General features: G+C 48.5%; 2 protein-coding genes across 3 annotated transcripts; one reads left to right on the top strand and one right to left on the bottom strand.

Moving 5' to 3' along the window:
• Positions 1 to 241: 241 nt before the first annotated feature.
• LOC130488963 (chymotrypsinogen 2-like) lies at positions 242 to 11946 on the bottom strand. 2 transcript variants are annotated; one of them, XM_056862654.1, is made up of 7 exons: positions 11860 to 11946; positions 11406 to 11509; positions 9974 to 10053; positions 6484 to 6562; positions 4924 to 5104; positions 1427 to 1560; positions 242 to 403 (listed from the first exon to the last, which is right to left on the bottom strand). In XM_056862654.1, exons 1-7 carry the CDS (start codon positions 11909 to 11911, stop codon positions 242 to 244), a joined length of 792 nt encoding a protein of 263 aa, XP_056718632.1. In that variant the 5' UTR covers positions 11912 to 11946. The 2 variants fall into 2 exon arrangements, with proteins under 2 accessions (XP_056718632.1, XP_056718633.1); XM_056862655.1 differs by lacking the exon at positions 1427 to 1560 and having other exon boundaries at positions 309 to 403.
• A 3109-nt stretch (positions 11947 to 15055) lies between these two features.
• LOC130488701 (chymotrypsinogen A-like) lies at positions 15056 to 21552 on the top strand. Its single transcript, XM_056862340.1, has 7 exons — positions 15056 to 15107; positions 15206 to 15309; positions 16888 to 16967; positions 17185 to 17263; positions 18097 to 18277; positions 20334 to 20467; positions 21382 to 21552. The coding sequence occupies exons 1-7, from the start codon at positions 15056 to 15058 to the stop codon at positions 21550 to 21552; spliced, it is 801 nt and encodes a 266-aa protein (XP_056718318.1).
• Positions 21553 to 26503: the final 4951 nt, after the last annotated feature.

Raw genomic sequence — 26503 nt, 5'->3', positions numbered from 1 at the left:
CCAAGAAAACATGCATAAGTTCAGGCTACAAACTCAGTCACACTGGCCCCTCAAACTCAGAAATGGGGAGTGCAGAAGCGTTGTTATCCCAGATCAGTGAATCCAGTGTACAACGGCATGATTTTGTATGTGTGTGCGTGGGGTAGGGGCCTTCAGAGTCCAAAAAGTAACATAGAGAAAGGGCGACTGGTCAAGATTTTATTGTTCCGCAGAGATTTTATTGTTCCGCAGTCCAAGAGAGTTAATTGTTTGCAAGGATCTCATCAATCCAGGACCGAAGCTCTGTGACACGGGCGTAGACCCCAGGGCTAGATGTTGCACAGGAACTGCTGCCCCAGGAAACGATCCCCGCCAAGGTCCAGGCGCCGTTCTTCTGGCACACCAAGGGTCCACCAGAGTCTCCCTGCAGACAGGAAGCACAGCAGAGTATCAAAGGAGGTTCGGTGGGAAGGCCCTGCCTCACATATGGGGGTATGGGATGCAGCCATGCGGTGAAGAAGGAGGTTAGATGGCCATTTGTCAGCAATGGTCGCTTACTCTTCCCTATGTATTTCTGACATCCTACTAGCTGTGCGTGTACTGATAGTTTTTCTTTTCTTCCTATTCTTGCTGGGTAATTGCCTACCCTCATTCCCTTAGAATTCAGGATTTCCATTGCAGGGAAATGGCTCTCAGAAATGCAGCACAGGTCTATCAAAGGACATGTTAGGGAGCAAGATGAACAAAGGAATGCACACAAACCTATGAATCAGGGTGGCATGGTCTGCTCTATCCAGTAGCAGCTCTCCAAAGTCTCAGGTTGAGATCTTTCACATCACTGCCTACCTGATCCTTTCAACTGGAGATGTTGGGGAGAGAACCTGGGACCTTCTGTATGCCAAGCAGATGCTCTACCACTGAGCCATGGCCATTTAAGAATAAGCTGGCTCCACTTCTACTGAGACTGTCAATTGGTTGGTCAAGGTCAATACTGGCTGCTTTGATTGGCAGGTCGCAGTCCTTCAACATCATCCTTTCAACTGGAGATGTTGGAGATTGAACCTGGGACCTCCTGTATGCCAAGCAGATGCTCTACCACCAAGCCATGGCCATTTAAGAATAAGCTGGCTTCTACTGAGCCTGTCCCTTGGTTGGCCAAGATCAGTATTGCCTGCTTTGATTGGCAGGTTGCAGTCCTTCACCCCGCCCACTGCCTGATCCTTTCAGTTGGAGATGCTGGTGGTTGAACCAGGGAATCTTCTGCATGCAAAGCAGATGTTCTGCCACACAGCCACAGATCCACCCCAAAACCAGAGAACGGTAGAACAAGGAGATGTCTGGAACCAGTTCAGATCCTGGCAAGAGGAGGTATGCTGCTGAGTGTCCACAAAGGTAAATGGAGATGGGACAGCTGTGGACTTTCTAAGGATGCAAGGTAGGGACATACCATGCAAGAGGAGGCTCCCGCAGCACCTGCACAGACCATGACATCAGCGATGCGGTTGCCCCAGTATTTCTTGCACTCTTCGTTGGTCAGCAGAGGAAGGGCCACCTGCTGTAGCTTCTCTGGGGTGTTCTTGTCTGAAAAAAGACCCAACAGCAAATAAGGTTCTCAAGGACATTTCTTAAATTGGCAAGCTGCGGCATTCCAGATGAAATATAATGCAGCCTTCCAACATCACGTTTATCCACATTCATGAGCTTGAGCCATTTACATAAGAAACATAATTTCATACCCCTTTCTGAGCTTGGTAGAGCTCAGAAGCTAAGCTGGATCAGCCATAGTTAGTATTTGGCAGGAGACCACCAAGGAAGATGATGAAGGCAATAGCACATCCTCTCTGCTAATCTTTTGCCTTGAAAACCCCATGAAGGGGGTCTTCGTAAGTTAGTTGTGACTTGACGGCACTTAATTATTATCATTAACTGCCATGGCTCTCCCCAGAGAATTGTGGCTTGCTAGTGAGAATGTTGTGATTTCTCTGCAAGAGATCCTAGCTTCTGAACTACCGTTTCCAGGATTCCTTGGGAGTGAGAAACACTATTAGACCAGTTTGTAAATATGCCCTTAGAGAACTGACAAAGAATGATGGGCCTTTCCAAGATTACATGTTACCATTTTCATCATCAAGCAATACCTCCTGCCTGCCTTAGCCTGGAAGATATTGGCCAGAAATGGAGGCCAAAGAGGGACAGCCCCACCTGGAGACTTCCCAAAGAGCTACCCCATCTGTTTCTGAAGGCAGTTGGTTTTGCTGAACCTGGCGGTGTCCTGAGTACAAAGACCTAAAGTCCAACAGAAATAGTGGCCTCACAGTGGCTCTAAACCAGTGGTTCCCAACCTTTTCCGAGTCGCGACTCCCTTTTACAATTGCCAAGTAACCTGCGACCCCCGCCACATTCGCATAAAGCCATAAAATGACATTTTCAATAGGATAAAGAAAACACATTAAAATAGATTTTTCAGAATATAATTCCAGCGTAATATTTAATTAACTAATTTCATTAAATAATTAATTAATATTTAATGTGATGGTTGTGCTTGCATCTGGGTAACCAGCTTCAAAATTCGTGGCTGAGTGTTTGTTAAAGCCAACCTCATGTTATCCTCAACATCCTCAATAGGTAAAAGGTAAAGGTCCCCTGTACAACCACCGGGTCATTCCTGACCCATGGGATGATGTCACATCCCGACGTTTACTAGGCAGACTTTGTTTTATGGGATGGTTTGCAGTGCCTTCCCCAGTCATCTGCACTTTACCCCCAGCAAGCTGGGTACTCATTTGACCGACCTCGGAAGGATGGAAGGCTGAGTCGACCTTGAGCCGGCTACCTGAAACCAACTTCCCTGGGATCTAACGCAGATCATGAGCAGAGCTTGGACTGCAGTACTGCAGCTTACCACCCTGTGCCATGGGGCTCATTCGCATTTCTTAAGAGCCCCTTTAAAGTGACCTTTTGTATTTGCTCTGCCCTGCATCGAAGCATTTACTGAAGAAACCATGAAATCACAGCCGCGGCTTAGCTATGCAAACGACCATTGCTAACGGCTATGCAAAGGAAGGAGCAGGCGAGCAGGGTGGTGGTTGTGGTGGTGGTGGAATTTGTTTGACTTTCTCCTCTTGCATCAGGACCCTGAATAGTGAGCGTCAAAACCGAACCTGCATAAATGGCCTGCCCTGAGATCTGCCCCAGTCGGGCAAAAAACTCGCCCATGTGTCAAACTGCAGCAAAGGGACCACTAGTTCAAACGACTCGGGCGACTGCCAAAGCCGGGGGGCCTGCTCCCTTCTACGCGAAATGGCACGTCTACGTCACCGGATGTCATGGGCCCTGCCTTCGGAGCTGAGGACCCGGAGGACTCTGAAGCTGAAGTGGAGGAACAGGTTGCCTCTGGGCCTTCAGTACCTCCATTGCAGTCAGTAGTACAGGAGCCTGAAACAACTCAGCAAGAACCACAGCTAGGCAGAGAGATGGAACAAAGGCAGACAGAAGCTACTCGTCCCCCAACTCCTGCAGTGGAAGCTGAGAATGGCAGCCCTCCAAGCTCACCTGAACCTGATAGGCATATCAGGACTCGCCAGCGTATAGTTTTGCAGGGTAGGCGAAGGAGTGCTCGCCTGGAAAGCCTAAGCAGACAGAGAACTGGTGCTGAGTCGTTGCAGGATGAAGCCTAGCTTGGAAGTGCACTGAGTGATAAAGGCAGTGCAGGCACGCTTTCACTTTGCGGAAGCAACCGTGCAATTTCCCTGCCTTCTTGCTACTGCTATGATTGATCTTTCCGGCCGTTGACTCCTGCCTGTTTTGACGACGCCTCTGAATAATGACCTTGGGAGATAGCAGAATCTTTGTTGACTACTCCGAAAGGGGCTAGATACCTCCGACATGTCTGAGGACTGCGGGCACCGCCCAGCCCTTGGCCTACGCCGGCACACCAGAGGACACGAGGGAGCGCGTCTTTCCCCGCACCACGCCCCGCGGTCCAGAGTTCACTCCTCCTCCTCTTTCTCCTCCTTTCTCACCTTGCTCTGGCTTGCTTTCCTGCGAGACGTGGTGACGACCCCCCAGAAAACACTTCGCGACCCCCTTGGGGGTTGCGACCCATAGGTTGGGGATCACTGCTCTAAACTATCTGGTTCCTGAGGGTATATAGCCAGGGTTTTTTTAAAAGACTGGCTGAATTAGACCAGGATTCAAGTCCCCCCAAATAGTTCCCTCTGCCCATTTCCAAACAGGTATTGAAGCCTGACAGTGGTCTTTGTGTCAACTCAATAAACCCATCAGCGATTGTCTCCCGGATCTCCCGGAATTGAGCAAAGCCCACAGGTTCTAGTTAGCCCGTCTAAATCACCCATCGCCACACCCTAGTAGCCGATCATTAACGCTATTGTCTGCCTTTTGTTTGACATGGGAACCACGAGGGGGTAAGCCCATCATCCCCCAGCCCCAAAAGAGTATAACTGGGGTCGATCTCAAGCCATAAGGACCCTTTCCTTTCCCCCCTCATACTTGCTGTCACTCTATCAGAGTGGGCAGCGATGCTCGAACACACAGGGGACCCCCCCCAGCCCCCATTTTATTCCTCTCTGCTGCATGGAACCTTGGATGTCCCCCTCCCCACGGGACCAGGTACAGTATTGCCCCTCTTCACAGGGAAATCTGCCACATGGGCAAACGTCTCTACTCTACCACCTTTTTATTCTCTAGGCTCTCTCTGTGTGTGTTTTGTAAAAATCTGTTTTGTTTGTGTGTGAACATATAATCAAGTAAACACCTTTTAATTTTAACTCCATTGCTTCTGCCTTATTCTTTGAACCACAGAACGGACTCTGGTAGACACCGGCTTAGATCCTGCAGTTATGCCTATTGCCGGTTATTGATTTGCTAATTCCCCCATATAAATATTCGTAACCGAGCAATTTGGCTAACAGGATGTAGTGTTACCATTGTGGTGGGTAAGGCCCCATCCGGTGGTGACGCAAGACAGGCCCCCAGGGAAGTTATCATTGGCTTCGGGCAGACACACAGGAGACACGCGGGCAGTTATCCTGGCCGGGGTGGCAAGCTTTAGCAACATGATGTCATTTTTGATGGTGAAGATGTTAAACTTGGGATTCTTGAAGACCTGCCAAAGAAGACAATTTGGTTCAAGCTGATGAGTCTCAGCAATGCAACTCTGTCTGCTAGAAAAAACTGCACAGGTCTTGATATTTCTGAAACCAGAGACCACACTTCAGGCCACGTACGTGAAAATAGAAAGCTGGCGTATACCAAATCAAGCCACTGGTCCATCTCCCCCTGCCCCCTGCCCCCAATATACATTGCCAAAGATCCTTTTAACTGGAGATGGAATTTGGGAGATTGAACCATTGAGGTTGCTTCTGCACTAGCACCCTTTTGAATTTCTTACGGTGTTATCCTAAGCAGAGTTACACCCTTCTAAGTACATTGTCATTGACATTAATTACGGATTAAATTTGGAAGGGTCCACCCATCCTGGCATATAGTTTACATCCAAAACATTGTCCTGTCCTAGTTTGCAGTCCATGTGGTGTGGTGGTTAAGAGCGTGGTGTAGAGAGCCAGCGTGTTGTAGTGGTTAAGAGCGGACTCTTAAGTGGTTAAGAGGTAGTTGGTTTCCCCACTCCTCCATTCGCAGCCTGCTGGGTGACCCTGGGCCAGTCACAATTCTCTCTGAACTCTCTCAGCCCCATCTACCTCACAAAGTGTCTGTTGTGGGGAGGAGAAGGGAAGGTGATTGTAAGACACTTTGAGACTCCTTAAAGGTAAATAAAAAGCGGAGTTTAAAAACCAATTCTTCATGTTTTTGAGTGCCTCATACAGCAGTTGCTTAACTTTACCAGGATGTTTCTTTAGGCCTAACATTGGTCATTTCAGACAGAGCCACCCCCACCCCATTTTTGTCACTCTTACCATCCTAGCCCCACCCCCTTCTCCATCATTTTTTTAGGTTTTTCTTTTCAAGACCTCCAGGTTGAACAGAATATATATTCTGTTCATTTTTCAGTAACTTGCACAGATGTCTTTGCAACGCACACTAACACATTTCTCTTTCAGCCTTTGCATATCCCTGCAAATTTAGCAGTGGAGGAAAGAGGCATGTTGCTGATTTGATGTAAAGTTGGCATGGTGTTGGTTTTATTTTATTTTTAAAAACGAAACAAACCATCAATTCGCCCCTAAAATAGCAAAGACAGTCCAGTTGTTTTTGGAATAAGGAAGCACAGATGTACTGAAACTAGAACGCAAGTTGAAAGCTCCTTGAGCATGTTGTGGAAGACCAACAAGGATGTATGGGGGCAGAAGAGAAGTTGGTAACAGGTGGGTCAATTGCAACAGACAGTCATGCACAGTCTCAGTGGGAAAGTTTGCTAAAAGATCTGGGAAGACAAGGACTGGGCAGCATTTGAACTTGGAAGACCTAGATTGTCTGTACCCCCAAAAAAGAGCAAGCACCCTCTGGAGATCGGAAGTCTTGTATTACCTCGGCAATCTTTAGGACTTGAATTTCTTCCGAAGGAGAGCCTTGGTCAAATTCACCCAACACCACGCGATGAGTTTTCCTGCAATGGGGAGAAGGGAAGTTCACAGATGATCCATTAGCCATTACTGAGAATGCCCAAGGTGCTTTATTCCAAGCATCACAGTAATTTTTGCAACAGCTGTGTTACACAGGTCAGTATTATTATTCTCATGTTGTCTGAGGGCTAGGCAGGGAGTGAGTGGCTGTAATATTGTGAGCCACCTTGAACCACAAGGAAAACGAGATGTGTGTGTAAAGTGCTGTCAAGTCGCAGCCAACTTACGGCAACCCAGTAGGGTTTTCAAGGCAAGACACTTAATAGAGGTTATTCGCTAATGCCTTCCTCTGTGTAGCAACCCTGATATTCCTTCGTGGTCTCCCATCCAAGTACTAACCAGGGCTGAACCTGCTTAGCTTCTGAAGTCTGATGAGATCAGGCTAGCCAGGCCAGGACCAAAGGCAAGCTAGAAGTGTTTTAATAAAAATAAATAATAGGACACTTATTGGGGAGCGTGGAGTAACAATTAGGGTGTCGGACTAGGATCAGGGAGACTCAAGTTCAAATCCCCACTCCGCCATGGAAGCTCGCTGGGTGACCTTGAGCCAGTCAGACTCTCTCAGCCTAGCCTCCCTCACAGGGCTGTTGGTGTGAGTGATTAAATGGAGGATGGGGAGAAATGATGTACACCCCCCTGAGCTCTTCGGAGGACTGGCAGGATAAAAATGTACTAAAATAAACACCAAATAAATACTGAATTTATGGCAGAGGTAAGGGGAGCTCAGAGCCTGAGGCACTGCTGCTGTCTCCCCCGGATGATCCCAATGCTTGGGCTGACCCAAGATGCAGAAGGGAAACCTTGACCATGTAAAGTCTCCTTCTATAGGTCCATTTCAGCCGTAGCCGTCTTTACAACCAAGAAGCTGAGCAGCAGAGCACAATAAACATCCAACAGCACAGAGGATGCATGCATGTTTTATAAAGCATTCACTGTCTGAGGTGAATGACTGATTGTTCGACTACTTCTTTAATATTGTGACCGTCTCTTTTCTTTTCCCTCATCTGAAGAAGAAGAGTTGGTTTTTATATGCTGACTTTCTCTAAAGAAGAAGAAGAAGAGTTGGTTTTTATATGCCGACTTCCCCTACCACTTAAGGGAGACTCAAACCGGCTTACAATCACCTTCCCTTCCCCTCCCCACAACAGACACCCTGTGAGGTAGGTGGGGCTGAGAGAGCTCTAACAGAACTGTGACTTCCCCAAGGTCACCTAGCTGGCTTCGTGTGTAGGAGTGGGGAAACAAATCCAGTTCACCAGATTAGCCTCCGCCACTCATGTGGAGGAGTGGGGAATAAAACCCGGTTCTCCAGATCAGACTCCACCGCTCCAAACCACTGCTCTTAACCACTACACCACGCTGGCTCTCTTAAGGAAGACTCAAACCGGCTTACAATCATCTTCCCTTCCCCTCCCCACAACAGACACCCTGTGTTGTAGGTGGGGCTGAGAGTGTGTGACTAGTCCAAGGTCACTCAGCTGGCTTCATGTGGAGGAGTGTGGAAACCAACCCGGTTCTCCAGATCAGAGTCCGCCGCTCCAATCCACCACTCTTAACCACTAAACTATGCTGGCTCCCTGCTGCCACCTGCCATGAGTAGAGCTGAGCTGGTTTGGGGCATAAAATGACAATGTGAAAAGTCAGTTCAGGCAATTGTGCAAGTGGTCGGTTTCAGTAGTTGGCAGCCATACAACTGGGCCAGACCACGACCACACCAGCGGACATTTGCATGAACTGATACGATCACGTGAGCAAACCCTGACAAAGCCAGGATGCACACCGTTGTATCTCAAGCTTGTCACTGGCTTAATTTGGACCAATCAACCAACCAAGTTTCAGCCTCAAATGTGCAAAGTCCAAGGTTCTGAAACGGTAGGGTGGACAGTTAGGAAGGCCTTCTTTTTGGTGCTGGAAATTGCGGTCACATTGCAGCTGGCTTATGGCAACTCTGGAGGGGTTTCAAGGCAAGGAGAGAGAGCCAGCGTGGTGTCGTGGTTAGGAGCAGTGGACTCTAATCTGGAGAGCCGGGTTTGATTCCCCCACTCCTCCACAAGAGCAGCGGACGCTAATCTGGTGAACAGGGTTGGTTTCCCCACTCCTACACATGAAGCCAGCTGGGTGACCTTGATCTAGTCACAGCTCTCTTAGAGCTCTCTCAGCCTCACCTACCTCACAAGGTGCTGTGGGGAGAGGAAAGGAATGTGATTGTAAGCCGGTTTGATTCTCTTTAAAAAGGAAAAGAAAGTTGGCATATGAAAAACCAACTCTTCTTCAAGAGGAAAACAGAGGTGGTTTGCCATTGCCTGCTCTTGCGTAGGAACCCTGGACTTCCTTGATGGTCTCCCATCCAAGTATTAACCAAAACTGACCCTGCTTAGCTTCTGAGAGCTGACGATATGGGGCTAGTTGGGTCATTCATGGCAGGGCCACCTATTTGATCGGTCTCATTCCAGGGCTCTTTAGCAGCAGAGGTTAGCTAACTGTTATGGTTATTTCAATGCCATGGAAACTTTTGAAAGCTGGTTTCTGTATGCCAGCTTGATGTTCAAGGCGCTGTAATAGAGATGTAATAGAGATTTTTTTTTTTTTAATGGAGACCGTAGCAAGCAGTTTAGGGACTGACAGCTGGAACTATGCTTTCGAACACGTGCCAAAACACACAATCATCCTGAGGTGAGAACATGGTGAAAGACATGGAAAAACAATCCACCCAGCACAGAGAGTGCGTTTCTATTCTTCACAACCTCCTAGAAAAATTGGGACTGTAATAAAGAATGGAGGGAGGGAACGGCAGGTCGATGGCCACATCTGGAATCCCACCCACCCCGGTCATAACTGCACGGACAAATGATGGTAACGGTGAAGAAGAAGGAGGAGGAGGAGGAGAAGGAGGAGGAGGAGAAGGAGAGTTGGTTTTTATATGCCAACTTTCTCTACCCCTTAAGGGAGACTCAAACCGGCTTACAATCACCTTCCCTTCCCCTCCCAACAGACACCCTATGAGGTAGGTGGGGCTGAGAGAGCTCTAAGAGAACTGCGACCAGCCCAAGGTCACCCAGCTGGCTTCATATGTAGGAGTGGGGAAACCAACCCAGTTCACCAGATTAGCCTCTGCTGCTCATGTGGAGGAGTGGGGAATAAAATCTGGTTCTCCAAATCAGAGTCCACCGCTCCAAACCACTGCTCTTAACCTCCACACCACACTGGCTCTAATTGTGCTACATTTTGGGATCACTCTGAGGCAGTCCAGAGTGCAACACTCCTGACTATCCCATATGTGGGGTTGGGGGGAGGTCACAGCTGCCAGGGGGTACAGCTGCTTTGGAATCTGGAGCCCCAGCACCTCTGAAATGAATCTCTTGCCCCACTCTTCCAACGAAAACATCTTCTCCTACCTGACATTGCAGTGGGCAGCGGTGATCACCCAGTTCTCCCTGATCAGAGAACCACCACAGAAGTGGAAGCCGGTGCTGTCCTGGAAGGAGGAGGGGAGCAGATGAGTACCAGGAAGGGACCCCCTGAGTGCAGTGCCGGATTTACGTATAAGCTAAACAAGCTATAGTTTAGGGCCCCACTCTCTTGGGAGTCCCCAAAAAATTTAAAGGGAAAAAAACTGGATGTACATTTCCAAAATATAAGATAAAAAACAAATAAAATAAAACCTACATACAGCAACAGTGTTTTGTGTTGTGTAGGCTCCTATGATGTAAGTAATGGGCCCTGCCTGCTATCCTGCTCCCTAAAATATCACTGGTTTGCTCATTTCTATATATAGGGTGCCTACATTCTGCATGGACTGGTTGCATGGCAACATGTAGCATGCAGCTGCAGACTGCAGTGCAGCACAGTTGAATGTAGGTCAAGCTGTTGTACCTGTTATCTGAACATTTAAAGGGCCCCATTACCTTCAATAGCTTAGGGCCTCATCAAACCTAAATCTGTCCCTGCCTGAGTGCTTAGTCTCTGGTGAGGGCAACACAGTGGTCCTCTCTGTCAGTTGTCCAGGGTTGTGCAGCGAATCAGCGCAGTCTAGACTTAGGTTGAATATTGGCAGATTTGTATTGTTGTGTAATGGCAGGTTTGTATTTGTGCATGCCTTACCCAATGTCCCACTCCTGCCAAACCACCCCCACCCCACATAAAGGCCAGAACATAGTAAACAGTGGCATATGACAACCATTAACGTGGATGAATGTTAGACTTGGACTTGAACACTAAGTGGTAAGGAATTTTTATAAAAAATTACACCACATTTGTTGATATGTGACTTTTTCTTTATTTAAGCAATTGGCGGTAGAGCGTGCCAAGATAGGCTGAGGGTTAATGTGCGCAGTGAACAGCTGTGTGTAGAAATTAACCCGGTGAACAGGTTCGAACTTCTCACAAGCAATCGCCGCTTTTCATTTTTGCCACCAAGTCACAGCCAACTTATGGCCCCTCCATAGTGTTTTCAAGGCAAGAGATGGTGGTTTGAGGTGGTTTGCCATTGCCTGCTGCTGTGTACCAACCCTGGACTTCCTTGGTGGTCTCCCATCTGGGTGCTGCCCAGTGCCAACCCTGTTTAGCTTCCTTCCACTATCAGATAAGGTTGGGCTGGCCTCGGCCATCCAGGTCAGGCCATCTCAGCTGCCTGCTGAAAAACCAGCTCGTGATTGGTGAGGGATGTGAGCTGAAGTGGCAGGCTCTCAATCATCTCTACTACTGAACCCTTGATTTCAGGGTCTGCTAGACATCCATTGGCACATGTCGCTGTCACGTGCTGAACCCCTTCTTCTCCCCCGTGGTCTTCCACACTTCCAGCATAGGCTACCAGTCCTGGATTCTTACCTGTAGAGAAACCTGCCAGGGCCATGATCCGGGGACTGCCTCCTCTCCGTTGACAATCCGTGAATAGCCACTGAGGACAGGTTGGATGGCAGGAACACCACAACCTGATGTGAAAGCAAGGGTTAGGGGTTAACCCCGGAGGGATTCCCTAAAACCTACCGTTTTAGGAATTAAGCCCTGGTTCTGTGGCTGGATGAAGCAGGGCAACATCTATTTCTACCAGTACTGGGAAAGAGACCAAGGTGGCCCAAGCAGGCACCCTGCAGATGCCACCCTGGACAGAATGTGTCCAGCCACGTAGGTAGTTCCTTCTTCAGCGATGCCAAAAAGGGTCCGAATCATACAACCTATCCTGTCAGGCAGGCCTTTTAGCAGCACACAAGGCAGAAGCTGGCTCCGGCTCTTAGTCCCCCTTGTTTTTGCCTCACCCTCAGCAGGCCTAGCTGGCACTTACCCCAGGCAATGCCAAGGAGGGCCAGGCAGGACAGGATCCAGATGGTGGCCATGTTGCTTCTTGAAGGGGTTGAGAATGAAGCAAGAGTTACAGACCTTTATATATGTGGCATGGACATGATCCACATGGGTGGCAGGGGATGGGAAAGTGAAGTTTTTCCCCCATCTCCTATCTGAGGACCTTGAAGATAAGCAGAAAATTCCATAGCTTAGCTGTGGATAAAGTGTGGGCAAAGGCCCAGGTGGCCTGATGCAAGGACAGTCTCACCGGCCTATTGCTGAGGCGGAGAAGAACCGGAGCCAGGGCTGGACCCGACCACCACGCAAACCTAGGTGATCTCCTAGGGCGCCACTACACCATGCTGAATGCTGAAGGGCTGCATAGCTTTGTAACTGGCAAAGCTACTGGTTTTAGTTTCAAATCAGGAAATCATGAGCACAGGACGCGCGCCATTTATCGAGATGACAGCAGTTAGTCCACCCAGGAGGGAAACGGGCACAGAAACTGTTCAAGAGGTTCAGCCGAGGCTATGGCATCAGATGCAGCTGCCACTGTTGATGGAATCAATGGGCCGTCTCTGGGCTCTGGCAATACACCTGTCTTCAGGTAAACCTTTCCCAGCCACAGGTGCCCAGAGCAACATGTTCGTCCAGGCATCAGGCAGACTTGACTGGGAGGAGGAGGAGGAGAAGAGTTGATTTTTATATGACAATTTTCTCCACTACTTAAGGAAGACTCAGACTGGCTTACAATCACCTTCCCTTCCCCTCCCCACAACAGACACCCTGTGAGGTAGATGGGGCTGAGAGAGCTCTAAGAGAGCTGTGAGTAGCCCAAAGTCACCCAGCTGGCTTCATGTGTAGGAGTGGGGAAACAAATCCAGTTCACCGGATTAGCATCTGCCACTCATGTGGAGGAGTGGGGAATCAAACATGGTTCTCCACCACTCCAAACTACCGCTCTTAACCTCTACGCCATGCTGGCTCAGCAGTTAGTGCCAGCCTGTCTGAGAGTGAAGAGCATAGAAGCCCGAAGGGGTCCTCTTGACCACAGTGCCTTAAACCATTAGGACCATGGTAGCCAACCTCCAGGTGAGGCCTGAAGATCTCCTGGGATTACAACTGCTCTCCAGACAACACAAATCAGCTCCCTTAGAGAAAATGGCTGCATCGGAGGGTAGACTCTCCGGCATTACATCCCTGCTGAGGTCCCTCCCCAAAAACCACTCTCCCCAGGCTCCACCCCCAAATCTCCAGAAATTTCCCAACCCAGATTTGGCAACCATACAGGGGACTTCAGGGGAGCATATCTATTTATTTAGAAAATGAATACACCTCCTGTCCAGAGACCTACTCAAGACGGCTTACTAGTAAAACAATATAATAAAATAATAAAACAGTAGCATAAAAAAGACAAGCCATATATGTTATTTAAAGTAAATTTATAGAACATGTCTATTATAGAACATATATATTATAGAATTCAAATTACAAGTTACCCTCTTTGCTTCCTGGTGTTTCAGTCATTACAAAATTGCAATTTAATGAATGTTGAAAGAGACAAGAATGGCACAGATACACCCAGATAAATGTTTGCTGTATGTTAGATTGGATTAGAAAATTAAGGCACTGCTGTTTGCATTGTATTCGTGTATTTAATGTATGTTTTATGTGTTTGATGTTTAATGTGATGTTTTGAAAATAAAAAAAATACAAAATAAAAGAAAAGACAAGCCATAAAAAAAACCCAGAATGGAAACAAGCCAGGCCCTAAAAACACATCCAGCAGCTTAAAATGGTAGTCATAATAATAGATTAGAAAATTAAGTTTGAAGTCGGCCATGAAAACAGCCTGAAAAAGATACAAACACTCAGTCAAAAGCCTGGACAAAAAGAAATGCGGTGGCCTGCCACATAAAGGGCAGAAAACTAAATGCCAGGTGAGCCTCAAGAGGGAATGCATTCCAGGGACAAGGTGCCACCACTGGAAAAGCCCTGCTTGCTACCCACCTCAGCTCTGTAGCTGGGGCATGGAAAGCAGGGCTTGTGAGGAGGACCTTAACTGGCAGGCAGGACAGTATAGGAGGAGGCAGTCCTTCAAGTACCCTGACCCCAAGCCATTTAGGGGCTTAAACACAATGCTTTGAACCATGCCTGGGACAGATGGACAGTGCAGGTCTTTCAGCCTCCGAGTGAGATTATTCTTGTATAAAATCCCACCCTCACCTCCTGGATGGCCTAGGCAAGTGGAAGCTAAGCAGGACCGGCACTTGTTAGTATTTGGATGGGAGACCACCAAGGAAGTCCAGGGTCGCTAAGCAGAGGCAAGCAATGGCAAACCACCCCTGAACATCTCTTGCCTTGAAAACCCCATGAAGGGTTGTCCTGAGTCGGCTGCAGCTTGGCTGCACTTTCCACTACCATAAATATCCCAAGCCTGGCAGATGTTTTGGGGGTCAATTAAAGTTTCCAGACATAAGAACACAAAAAGGCCATGCTGGATCAGACCACGGTCCATCAGATCCAGCAATCTGTTCACACAGTGGCCAACCAGGGGCTTCTAGGAAGCCCACAAGCAAGACAACTACAGCAGCATTGTCCTGCCTGTGTTCCAAAGCACCTAATAATAATAGGCATGCACCTCTGATCCTTCACGAACTCCCCTCTTAAAGCCTTCCAAGTTGGCAGCCATCACCCCAACCTGGGAGCAGGGAGTTCCACAAATTAACTATGAGTTGTGTGAAGAAACTGGAAGCAAAGTGTCTTTGCCTGGCACTTTTCTGGTTGTGGTGCCATCATGAAAAAAAATACCTGGTCATTTTCATGAGAAGTAAGCTGGAGTGTGGGGTGTGTTTTAGAGTGCAGAGTCCTTCGCAACATGGATTAATTCCTTAGTGAGTACAAAGGAAAGCAAGAGGGAAGAAAACATTGGGGTCCGTTCCTCGCTGGATTCTGAAATATCTCAAAAAGACAGTGCTGTGGAAACCCTTCAGCTGTGATCAGCCTAAAAATAACTCCTGTTTTCCCACAGCGGGCACTGTGACCAACTCTTGCCAGTTATCGACCACCTTATCGAGGGCCAGCCTTCCTTCTTCCCAAGTAACTGCTGGCTCCCAGCCACCTTTACTATGGGCATTCAGTATAAAAACGATGGTGCCTCTGGCAGCTTTTCTAGATGTGTCACTTTCAGAATTAGCATGAGTATCTTGTGGTTCCTCTCCTGCCTGGCACTTGCCAGAGCGGCACAGAGTAAGTATCTGGGCTGGAAGGTTGGTAAGTCGGTCTTTCTGCAGCTGTGTAATCCAGGTGTGAAAACTGGAAAAGGGTAATTTCCTTGTCCTTTCCAGACTGTGGCGTCCCTGCAATCGAGCCAGTCATCAGCGGCTACACCCGCATTGTCAACGGAGAAGAGGCAGTGCCTGGATCATGGCCCTGGCAAGTCTCTTTGCAGGTAAAAACTGACTGGCAATTTCTTAGGATCGTGTTTGGGTGCTTTGGAACGTACAAAGAAAAATAGAGTTCAGCCCTCGAATCTGGAAAATAATAAAAGGACATTGCTTCTGATCATGCGCAGAACGCACTCCCCCAGTACAGAGCAACTACAGCCAATTTGACTCCTCTAAATCCACTGTTTCTTTATATACAGCATTCATAGATCTGAAATCAGCCTTCAACTCAATATCTACAACCATTTTATGGAATAAATTGGAAGCTTCTACAATTGATAGACGCCTGTTATTTCTGATTCGAGCCTTATATGAAAATACTTCCATACGGATAAGATGTAATCCCTAAGGCCATTTGACAGAGGCTATAAGAACAGAGAAAGGGGTTAAACAGGGCTGCATTCTTGCACCTCTTCTGTTTAAATACAGCCAATTTGTACCTAAACATCTGGGTATCAAAGGTCAGAAGGATGGGGCTTCCACCTTTGCCCTTCTGCAAACAAACTGCCCCTCTCTCCTTGAATCGCCCCCTGTCCCCGATTCCCGTTATCTCTTATGCCTAGTCTCTTCCTAGGCTCTGCCTCTGTTTCCTAGCTCTGCCAGACTTTGGCTGCTTACAAGGGAGTAAGTCCCATTGAACTCAGACTTACTCCTGAGTATGGGTGCATTGCACTGCATGCTTCCTTCCCCTTTTGTGTGTAAAGTGCTGCCAAGTCACGACTATGGTTTTCAAGGCAAGAAACAAACAGAGGTGGTTTGCCATTGTCTTCCTCTGCGTAGAGCCCCTGAAATTCCTTGGTGGTCTCCCACCCAAATACTAACCAGGGCCGACCTTGCTTAGCTTCCAAGTTCTGACGAGATCGGGCTAGCCTGGGCCATCCAGAATAGACTTGCCCTTAGACATCCCTCCCTTTTTGACGACAGAGGGCTGGTTAGATGGGGGGTGGCATCAGAGTGCTCATCAGTGATGCCTCGAACCCCACACTCTTATTTATTTAAAATATTTATACACCTGCCCAGAGTCTAGGGTTGCCAACCTCCAGGTGCAGTTTTGGGGGCTGGTGCTTGGGGAGAGTGGGATTTTGAGAGGGGAGGGGCATCAGCCGGGTACAATGCCATTCCATACAGCCCACCCTCAGAAGCTGTCATGTTCTCCAGGGGAACTGATCTGTGTCATCTGGAGATCCAGGGGAACTCCCAGCCCCACCCAGAAGTTAGCAGAAAAAACAGCAACTTAAGCCACCAACCATATATGTGATTACATTCACAAATACTAAGTCAAAGTTGAATTACATGCAACACAATACCATGTTTAATGCATACCATCAATCTTAGAGAAAGAACTTGTGCAAACGACACTTTGCAACCGAAATGAGATAATCTGAAAAAAGCCTTGCAGTGGTAAGTTCCGTGGAGCAATAGATGCCAGCACAAAATCTTGAGACAATTCCAAGCAACACAAAAACTATAAGTTGTGATGCTAAGTTCCTTGTCAGCACGTTATTTCATTGTTTTTGCTTGTCTCCCACCCAGAAGTTGGCAACACTAGTCTAACCTTCTCCTTCTATTGGCCTACCTTGCAGGAGCAGAGCGGGTGGCACTTTTGCGGTGGGTCTCTCGTCAGCGACCGCTGGGTGGTGACTGCTGCCCATTGCGGGGTGACGTGAGTACAAAGTTCCTGCTGCTCCATTGTTGGGGTATATTATATATATTATATCTGAGCAAGGCTGTTAAAGATAGGACGTTTTGGAGGACATTAATTCATAGGGTCGCCATGAGTTGGAAGCGACTTGACGGCACTTAACACACACACACACACAGGTAGGGTTGCTGTTCCCGTTAACTGTCGTGTAACAGGCTGTCCTCGTTTTGTTCTCTAGGAAGTCCAACGTCGTAGTGCTTGGAGAACATGACCGTAGCTCTTCTGTGGAGAATGTACAAAAACTGGCTGTTGAACAGGTGGGTGAGGAAGTCTTACAGCTTGCTAGGCAGTAGGAATGAAGTAGCTCCTTGCTGCGGTCACCCCTGGAGAGTGCTACCTTTGCAAGTGTAAGAAAGAAGGGCATGAGAGAAGGAGTAAGAACACAAGAAGAGCCTGCTGGATCAGACCAGTGATCTATCTATTCTGGCATCCTGTTTCATACAGCCAGCCAGTTGCCCTGGAGAGCCAACAAACAGAAGAAGAGTTGGTTTTTTATATGCCAACTTTCTCTATCACTTAAGGGAGACTCAAACCGTCTTACAATCACCTTTCCTTCCCCTCCCCACAACAGATGCCCTGTGAGGTAGGTGGGGCTGAGAGAGCTCTAACAGAGCTGTAACTTGCCCAAGGTCACCCAGCTGGCTTTGTGTGCCGGAGTGGGGAAACAAATCCATTTCACCAGATTATCTGCTCATGTGGAGGACTGGGGAATCAAACCCGGTTCTCCAGATTAGAGTCCATCACTCCAAACCACCGCTCTTAACCACTATACCACGTTGGCTCTCAAACAGGGCAGAGGCCAGGGCCTTCCCCTGATGTTGTGTCCTTATACTAGGGTTCAGAGGTTGGCTTTGTTTGATTATGGAGATTCCCTTTACTCACCATGGCTAGTAGCCATTGATGGACCTTTCCTCCATGAATCTGCTTGCAGGCATCTTTGGTCGCGTGGCACACAGTGCGGCACAACCCCCAGCATTAAAAAAAATCAGCTTGCAATGCAAGAAACAGTGGCCAGGAGAGGAAAACAGAAGCCCCCTCCCCATATAACTGAATCCCAGCCTAACTCACAGCGTGCCTCTTTTCCAACCAGGTCTTCACCCACCCAGAGTGGGACCCCGTTGCTATCAACAATGACATTGCCCTGATCAAGCTGGCTACACCTGCCGAGATAGATGCTAGGGTGTCCCCCGTGTGCCTGACAGATGCTACGGACCATTTCCAGAGCGGTGATCTCTGTGCCACCAGCGGGTGGGGCAAGACGCGCTACAACGGTGGGTCTTGCAATGGACTTCCATATTTCTGAGAGAGTTGTGGGATTGCTGCTTTGCCACAATTTTGAGCCAAGAGAGATGTGCCGGTTGCATAAGGTGCTGCAGCCGGGCTGCATTCCAGAGCAAAATGCCTTCTTAGGGTCCACAAAACAAGCCGGGAGGCAGGGATTAGCAGCTCCAGACGACGTGGAGGAGCTGACGTCAGTCTACATTGGCCTACGAGATCTGCTTTGGCCACACATGTTTTCAAAACCGAGTGCTTGTTCTTACCTTGAAGGCCCTAAAGCAGGGGTGTCAAACATAAGGCCCGCGAAGCAGATCCTTGAGAGCCCCTTGAGAGCTCTTAACCAGCCCACAAGCCAGAACAGGCAGCCCCCCACCCCTCAATCTGGGCTGGCGAGGCATGGCACAGCCGACCAAGTGACATTCATATCATATCTGGCCCTCGTAACAATTGAGTTTGACACCCCTGCCCTCAAGTGATTTGGGACCAGCATATTTCAGGGACCCTCTCCACCCATCCTCCCAAGCCCATCATTTAAGACCCTCTTCTGATTCCCTGATCTTTGTGCCCTGCCTGCAGAGCTGATGGGAGTGGGGATCAGAGGCGGGGGCTGTTCAGTAGTGGCCCCTCGCCTTTGTAATGCCCTCCCCCTTGAGGATCACCTGGCATCCACCTTATTTTCCTTTAGGGGCCAAGACAAAAAGTTTGTTCCCTCTCCAGGCTTTTAAGCAAAGGTGTTTCATCTTCTTTTAAGCTGTTTTATTGTCTGCTCCTAGCCTGCGAACTGTTCAATCAAGCTTGTTCTACACTGCTATGAGTCGGTCTACATGTTACACATAATTCTGTGGCAAAATTCGGGACAGTCTCATGTAAGATTGCAGGACATTTCGTCGAAGGCTCCCCCACATTTAAAAATCTTTTTGTATGTACAGAGCAAAACCATATCAGAGAGAGGGGTTTAGTACCTGTTATGCTGATGTATTGAATTTATGGTGGAACATTTTAAAAAAATGGACCCCCTCCACTTACAGTCAGAAGTGGTACAGCCTCCTATCTTCTGCCTTACACTACACATTGTCTCCAAATCCAGGATGGCCAATTGGCAGTCGCTAAACCGGATATGGCTCCAAAGCAATTCTATTTGGGCTCGGAAAGTCCTACTGAAAGTTCTCCATCCCTGGAGAAGAGGGTTACCTGCCCAGAGACCTAGGGATCATCCAGATGGCCACTATGACAGGGACTGGGAGAGCTGCTCCTTCTCCTGTTTTCACATAGTTGAGATTTGCTGGATGCTTCCCTTCACACCACTCCGCCAAGTTTACAGAGTCCAACAGCTGGCTTTCTTGCACTCACCGAAAGCCCTGTCCCTATGTTACAGTGAACATAAGTACATCATGAATGTATGTACATACATCTGTTTGTAAGAAAGCGCCAATGTGCGTTCAGTTAGCAACTGAAACCAGGGACCGGTTTACCTGGATAAACGTGGGGTTCGTATCCCATATAGCTGTGCACGAGTTGAATGTAATTCCTCTACGCATGTATTAAAAACAATGAAGTGCCCACTGTACATGTATTGTATATGCATTCACAATAACTTGTGAATAGGGCTCCTAGGAGTGCATATCGGGTGGAGATTCCTGGGGGAATTAGGCCAATTTTTCTCCAGAGCATTTCCTGTCCTTACCAGGATGAATCTTCAGAGGACTAAGCAAACAGTTCAGTGCTCCGAAGGTCCTTCTTTCAAACTGGATTTTGTTTTGTCATCTTTGTAAACTTGGTGTGTGTGTGAGAGAGAAAGACACACTGATGTTAACCCCGAGCAAGGCTTGCTGGTCCTAGCGGCATACCTGGGCTGCCTGCTAACAGCCGGTCTTCAGCCACCTGGGGGAGGTCTGAAGAAAAGGGTTCTGCATTCTTTGGGGGTGGGGCATGTGCAGGCTGGAATATTTTCTTTCAAGTTTCCACTGTAGGAGTATTTCACTGATTCACTGTAGGAGCATTTCAATGTGGAAGCCCCCCTGTATTCTGACTTGATCCTTTCCCATGCAGCCTTCAACACCCCCAGCAAGCTGCAACAAACAGCCCTGCCCCTGCTGTCCAACGATCAGTGCAAAGACTATTGGGGCAGCAACATTTCGGACCTGATGATCTGTGCGGGTGCGGCTGGCTCTTCTTCTTGCATGGTGAGCGTCCGTTCCCTTCTCCCTTGGAAAACAGTGGAGGGCTGGCACTTCCCATAGGAAGACACTAAATGTGGAATGACTGCCTTCCTAGAGGGAGTACTCAAATTGTATGAATGTAAGAGCACCCCTCATGGATCAAGGCCCTGGAGGGGCTGTGGCTCAGTGCTAGAGCATCTGCTTGGCATGCAGAAGGCCCCTGGTTCAATCCCTGGCATCTCCAGTTAAAGGGAGCAGGCAAGAAGGTGATGTGAAAGACCTCTTCCTGAGACCCTGGAGAGCTGCCGTCGATCTGAGTAGACAATACTGACTTTGATGGACCAAGGGTCTGATTCAGTATAAGGCAGCTTCAGGTATTATTCTTGGGAGGGGCTGTGGCTCAGTGGTAGAGCATCTGTTTGGCATGCAGAAGGTCCCAGGTTCAATCCCTGGCATCTCCAGTTAAAGGGACTAGGCAAATAGGTGATGAGAAAGACCTCTGCCTGAGACCCTGGAGAGCTGCTGCCGGTCTTAAACAATACTGACTTGGATGGACCAAGGGTCTGATTCAGCATAAGGCAGCTTCATGTGCTCATGTGACCACCCCTCACAATGTTTCCAGCATGGTGTAGTGGTTAAGAGCAGTGGACTCTCGTCTGGAGAACCGGGTTTGATTCCCTGCTCCTCCACATGAGGGGCAGACTCTAATCTGGTGAACCGGGGTTGGATCCTCCACTCCTGCACGTGAAGCCAGCTGGGTGACCCTGGGCTAGTCACAGTTCTCTCCGAACTCTCTCAGCCCCACCTGCTTCACAAGGTGTCTGTTGTGGGGGAGAGGAAGGGAAGGAGATCGTAAGCTGGCTTGAGATTCTTTAAAGGTAGAGAAAATCGGAGTATAGAAACCAACTCTTCTTCTTCCACTATGTTGTGTCTTGCAGGGAGATTCTGGCGGCCCCCTTGTGTGCCAGAATGATGGCGTCTGGAAGCTGGTGGGCATCGTGTCCTGGGGCAGCAGCCGCTGCTCTGTCACCACCCCTGCCGTGTATGCCCGTGTCAGTGTCCTCGGTGAATGGGCTGAGAAAACCATGGCAGAAAACTCGGCAGCCTGAGCTGGGAATGGTGGAAGAGCGCAGGGAGTCCAATAAAAGTTTGTTTTCCTTCATGTCCTGCGTGTGTCCTTTTCATGCGACCTTCTTGTCCCACACAACACAATTTAAACACAGACTTGTGCTGCAGCACAACCTGGTCATCCCCCCCACCCCCATCTTTAAGTTTCCCTCTGCAGGGAATAGAAAAGATTTTGAAGTGTAAGGATGTGTCACTGGCCACCAAGACTAGATTAATTCATGCCATCGTATTCCCTATTACTATGTATGGGTGTGAAAGCTGGACAGTGAAGAAAGCTGATGGGAAGAAAATAGATTCCTTTGAAATGTGGTGTTGGAGGAGAGTGTTACGGATTCCTTGGACTGCCAAAAAAACCAATCAGTGGGTTATAGATCAAATCAAGCCTGAACTGACCCTAGAAGCTAAAATGACTAAATTAAGGCTATCGTATTTTGGTCACGTCATGAGACGACAAGAGTCACTGGAAAAGACAGTCATGCTAGGAAAAGCTGAGGGCAGCAGGAAAAGAGGAAGACCCAACAAGAGATGGACTGACTCAATAAAGGAAGCCACAGCCTTCAATTTGCAAGATCTGAGCAAGGCTGTCCAAGATAGGACATTTTGGAGGACTTTCATTCATAGGGTCGCCATGAGTCAGAAGCGACTTGACGGCACTTAACACACACACGCTGCAGGGAATATGGCAACTGCTGGGAGTGGGGTGCTACTGAAATCCAGAAAATGCCATGAGGGAAAGGCGTAACTACTACGGCTAGGGTTGCCAGGTCCCTCTTCGCCACCGGCAGGAGGTTTTTAGGGCAGAGCCTGAGGAGGGCGGGGCTTGCGGAGGGGAGGGACCAATGGCCAAAGCGGCCATTTTCTCCGGGTGAACCGATCTCTATCGGCTGGAGATCAGTTGCGATAGCAGATCTCCAGCTAGTACCTGGAGATTGGCAACCCTAACTACGCCCCCCATCCCAATTGCCTCCCAGTTGTTTTTACTTAAACAAGGGGAGAGAACATGCTCATCCACCTCTTGTATCATATTTTTACTCAGAGGAACTACGCTGACCCCCTGGGAACTGCCCATGACAAACAGCAGCACGGACCTAATACATCTCTTTCAGTGGAGAAAAAGTTAAGGCAGGAAACGTCAGCCAGGGCACGTCTTCCATTACAAACTCAATTTTGTCTAATGCATTTACCCCATCTCACAAAGAAACAGGTAGTGCTCTCGTCTTAGGGAGATGCACAGTGGGGTGTGGGAACCAAACTATTGTTAGGAAGGTTTCAGGGAATTAAGGAGTATTTTGACTCCCCGCTCCCTTTTCCAACATGTATCACCAATTGTTGAAAATCTCTGAACAAACAGGGCCAGTTTCTCAGCTTTTATACTCTCGGAGCCCTGCAAGATGTTCCCTCCTGGTTCTTTTCTTTCTTCACGATTTGAGGCTGTCATCATGCTTTGGTTCAACTGCCGCGCTTTATTTTTAGAGCAGATTTTAAAATAGTTCAGAGTTCTTCCCCGCTCTCAGTGTTTTGGTTCTCCTTTATAACAGAAACAGCTTTTTTTTTCATTTGCATCTATTTCCAGCGTGGTGTAGTGGTTAACAGCAGTGGTTTGGAGCGGTGGAGTCTGATCTGGAGAACCGGGTTGGATTCCCCACTTCTCCACATGACCGGAGGAGGCTAATCTGGAGAACTGGATTTGTTTCCCCGCTCCTCCACACAAAGCCATCTGGGTGACCATGGGCTAGTCACACTCTCTCAGCCCCACCTACCTCACAGGGTGTCTCTTGTGGGGAGAGGGGAAGGGAAGGTGATTGTAAGCCAGTTTGATTCTGCCTTAAGTGGTAGAGAAAGTCAGCATATCAAAACTAACTCTTTCCTTTACTGTAGAGCTGTGTGCATCAAGGCCAATTCATTTCCATGTAACAGAATTTCCCAGCCAATTGTGCCCCATGTAGAGGTAAAATTTGTTGCCTTGGTCAAAGTAGGTAGGACAATGGAAGATCTGTATTGGTATGTTTCCACCGTTGGGCAAATAACTCTTGGGGTTATTTAATCTGGAAAACTGTGCAGGGAGTCCCTTTCCGAATCTCAATCTGATTCCCTCCCCACCCCAAAGCTATTTTTGAGAAAATCATGTTTGGCCCTATGATGGATCAGCTGCATCTTGTCTTCTTGGGTCATTGTAGCAGGCCCACTTTCAATGACTGGAATCAGGAGAGACTTTACCAGTTTCTTCGGAGGTATTCAGAACCGAATATCAAACTACATTGATTTTACCGTAGAAGCTGTTCAGAGTTCAGCAAATACTGGAGTCCTTTTCTCTCCTGCATACATATACAAAAGCCAGGAGCCAGCAGCGCTCCACGATAGCCTCTCTGACACACGGTGCGTGGATAGACAAGCCAGGGCAGGGGTTGGCCAAATCATAGAATCGAGTTGGAAGGGACCACCAGGGTCATCTAGTCCAACCCCCTGCACAATGCAGGAAATTCACTACCCCCCCCCACATCCCATGACCTCTACTCCATGCCCAGAAGATGCCCCCCCCAAAAAAAACACAACCCTCCAGGATCCCTAGACAATCTGGCCTGGAGGTAAATTGCTTCCTGACACCAAAGTGATCAGCATTACCCTGGGCATGAAAGGATGGGGCACGAGAGCCAAACACTGATGCAAACATCACTGCCCTCCCTCTCATGATCTGCCTAAGGTCACAGAATCAGCATTGCTGACAGATGGCCATTTAGCCTCTGGAGAGAGAGGGGGAAGGGGGAAAGTCTGTGGATAGCTTTCCTTGCAGTGGGGAGGGAGGGATTGTAGTCCACCTACTGGTGGCTGAAGGTAGTGCAGAGTGAGCTGCAAAGCTGCCTTCCCTTAGTGAGGCAGGAAGAAAACTGGAATCAGAGGGCGATTCTGGCATGAAACAGGAAGGGGGGAAAATTTATTACTTCCTGCCTACCCTAGCACAGGGAAGAGGAATCACCCATCTGTGTCCAAGATGCCCTCTCTGACAGAGTGAGAAAGAGAGCCCACCACCTGTGGCTCAGTGGTAGAGCATCTGCTTGGCATGCAGAAGGTCCCAGGTTCAATCCCTGGCATCTCCAGTTAAAGGGACCAGGCAAGTAGGTAATGTGAAAGACCTCTGCCTGAGACCCCGGAGAGCCACTGCCAGTCTGAGTAGACAATACTGACTTTGATGGACAAGGTTGGATTCAGTATAAGGCAGCTTCATGTGTCATGTGCCTCTCACCTCGTCTTTGGATGTTACCTTTGGGGGCTATTGCTAACGCAGGTGTTTGGGATCCTGGGAGCTGAACCTTTGAACACATGAAGCTGCCCTATACTGAATCAGACCCTTGGTCCATCAAAGCCAGCATTGTCTACTCAGACTGGCAGCTGCTCTCTAGGGTCTCAGGCAGAGGAGGTATTTCCCATCATCTCCTCGCCTAGTCCCTTTAACTGGAGATGCCAGGGATTGAACCTGGGACCTTCTGCATGCAAAGCAGAGGCTCTATCACTGAGCCACAACCCTACAGGAACCTATTGCCCCTAAGTGAGCCCCTTGCTCTACCTTTCTGACCTCGAGCCTCCCACCTAATAATACACATTGCACAGTGTGTGCCAGCATCCGAAATGCTCAATAATCTGGGCATTCTGGTATTATTGCTGAGCGCAGGGGCGAACTAGCAAGTTCAGAGGAAAGCCCAGCAAGCCCAGCAGCCCCCGTGATGCTACAAGGTGGCACTTCGCAAACCAGACCAGCAGTGCCAACGACGGGTGCTGGCTCACCCACAGTCACCTCCTGCAAACTGTCAGTGGCATAAAGTGAGGACACCGGTGAGTCAACACCAGCCATCCATCAGTGCCACTGAAGGAACTGAGCCAACTAGCCTGTGGCATTATCAGATTGATGGGGGCTTGGCTCTGCTCGCTCCTGGCGAGTAGCCCTGCAGGGTGGTGGTATGCCAGTACCTTTCCCAGCAAGTTAAATGGCCAGTCTGCTCCAGATGTATGCTTGATAGTATTATGACTACTTGAACTGGATAATTACAAGGGTGGGGCCTGCAGGGACTTGTGGGGAGCACCTCATTTGCTCCCTGTATCCCTTAAGAACATAAGAAAAGCCCTGCTGGATCAGACCAAGGTCCATCAAGTCCAGCAGTCTGCTCACACAGTGGCCAACCAGGTGCCTCTAGGAAGCCCACAAACAAGATGACTGCAGCAGCATTGTCCTGCCTGTGCTCCACAGCACCTTATATATTGGGCATGCTCCTCTGATCCTGGAGAGAATAGGTATGCATCATGACTAGTATTCATTTTGACTAGTAGCCATGGATAGCCCTCTCCTCCATGAACATGTCCAAAAGCCTTCCAAGTTGGCAGCCATCCCTTCCTCCACAACTGTCTCTTTCCCTTTCCAGGAAGCACCCATAGTCTCTTCTCTTTTCCTACTTCTTTCATTTTCACCCATTAGTTCGCCTACCTTTATGTGTACCTGTCTTCAACTTTCCCTCCCCCTGGCATGATGGACAGGACAGGAGACGGGTCAGGAACAGGCTGTTTTTGCCTCCAAGTCCACCTCTGCTTCCACACCTATGGGTTTACTTTACAGAAACCAAGGCTTGGAAAGCTCAGCAATATTGTTGTGAGTATTGTGGTTGCTTAGCAACCTCTAAAAGGCAACTGAGAGCTCAATAGGCATTATTTTCTTGCAGCTACAGGTGTTGTTTCTACTATTTTGGAGAGTTTTAATCCCCTGATGTATTAGTACTATTATTCAATGTCAGATTTTTATGCAAACCCAGGACTACTTTAAGGTTTGTAGAGAAATCTCCCCTATTTGTTCCTAGCCCCATTATGTGGATCTATTAATTCACACTCTATGGCCTGGTTCAGACAGATAATGATTCCCCTTAATAAACTACCTCTGATTTCATGATA

Source organism: Euleptes europaea, chromosome 17 (assembly GCF_029931775.1).
Source record: "Euleptes europaea isolate rEulEur1 chromosome 17, rEulEur1.hap1, whole genome shotgun sequence".
NCBI classification, from domain to species: domain Eukaryota; kingdom Metazoa; phylum Chordata; class Lepidosauria; order Squamata; family Sphaerodactylidae; genus Euleptes; species Euleptes europaea.
The sequence above is the reverse complement of the archived record's forward strand: the minus strand, read 5'-3'. Positions and strand labels throughout refer to the sequence as shown.

Coding starts and splice junctions, on each gene's coding strand:
- LOC130488963 (XM_056862654.1), bottom strand. CDS start 11,911: ATGGCCACCATCTGGATCCTGTCCTGCCTGGCCCTCCTTGGCATTGCC. Junction 11,510..11,859: donor CCTCCTTGGCATTGCCTGGG/GTAAGTGCCAGC, acceptor CTTTCACATCAG/GTTGTGGTGTTCCTGCCATC. Junction 404..1,426: donor CGGGAGCCTCCTCTTGCATG/GTATGTCCCTAC, acceptor TCCTGTCTGCAG/GGAGACTCTGGTGGACCCTT.
- LOC130488701 (XM_056862340.1), top strand. CDS start 15,056: ATGAGTATCTTGTGGTTCCTCTCCTGCCTGGCACTTGCCAGAGCGGCA. Junction 15,310..16,887: donor CCTGGCAAGTCTCTTTGCAG/GTAAAAACTGAC, acceptor CCTACCTTGCAG/GAGCAGAGCGGGTGGCACTT. Junction 18,278..20,333: donor GGGCAAGACGCGCTACAACG/GTGGGTCTTGCA, acceptor TTTCCCATGCAG/CCTTCAACACCCCCAGCAAG.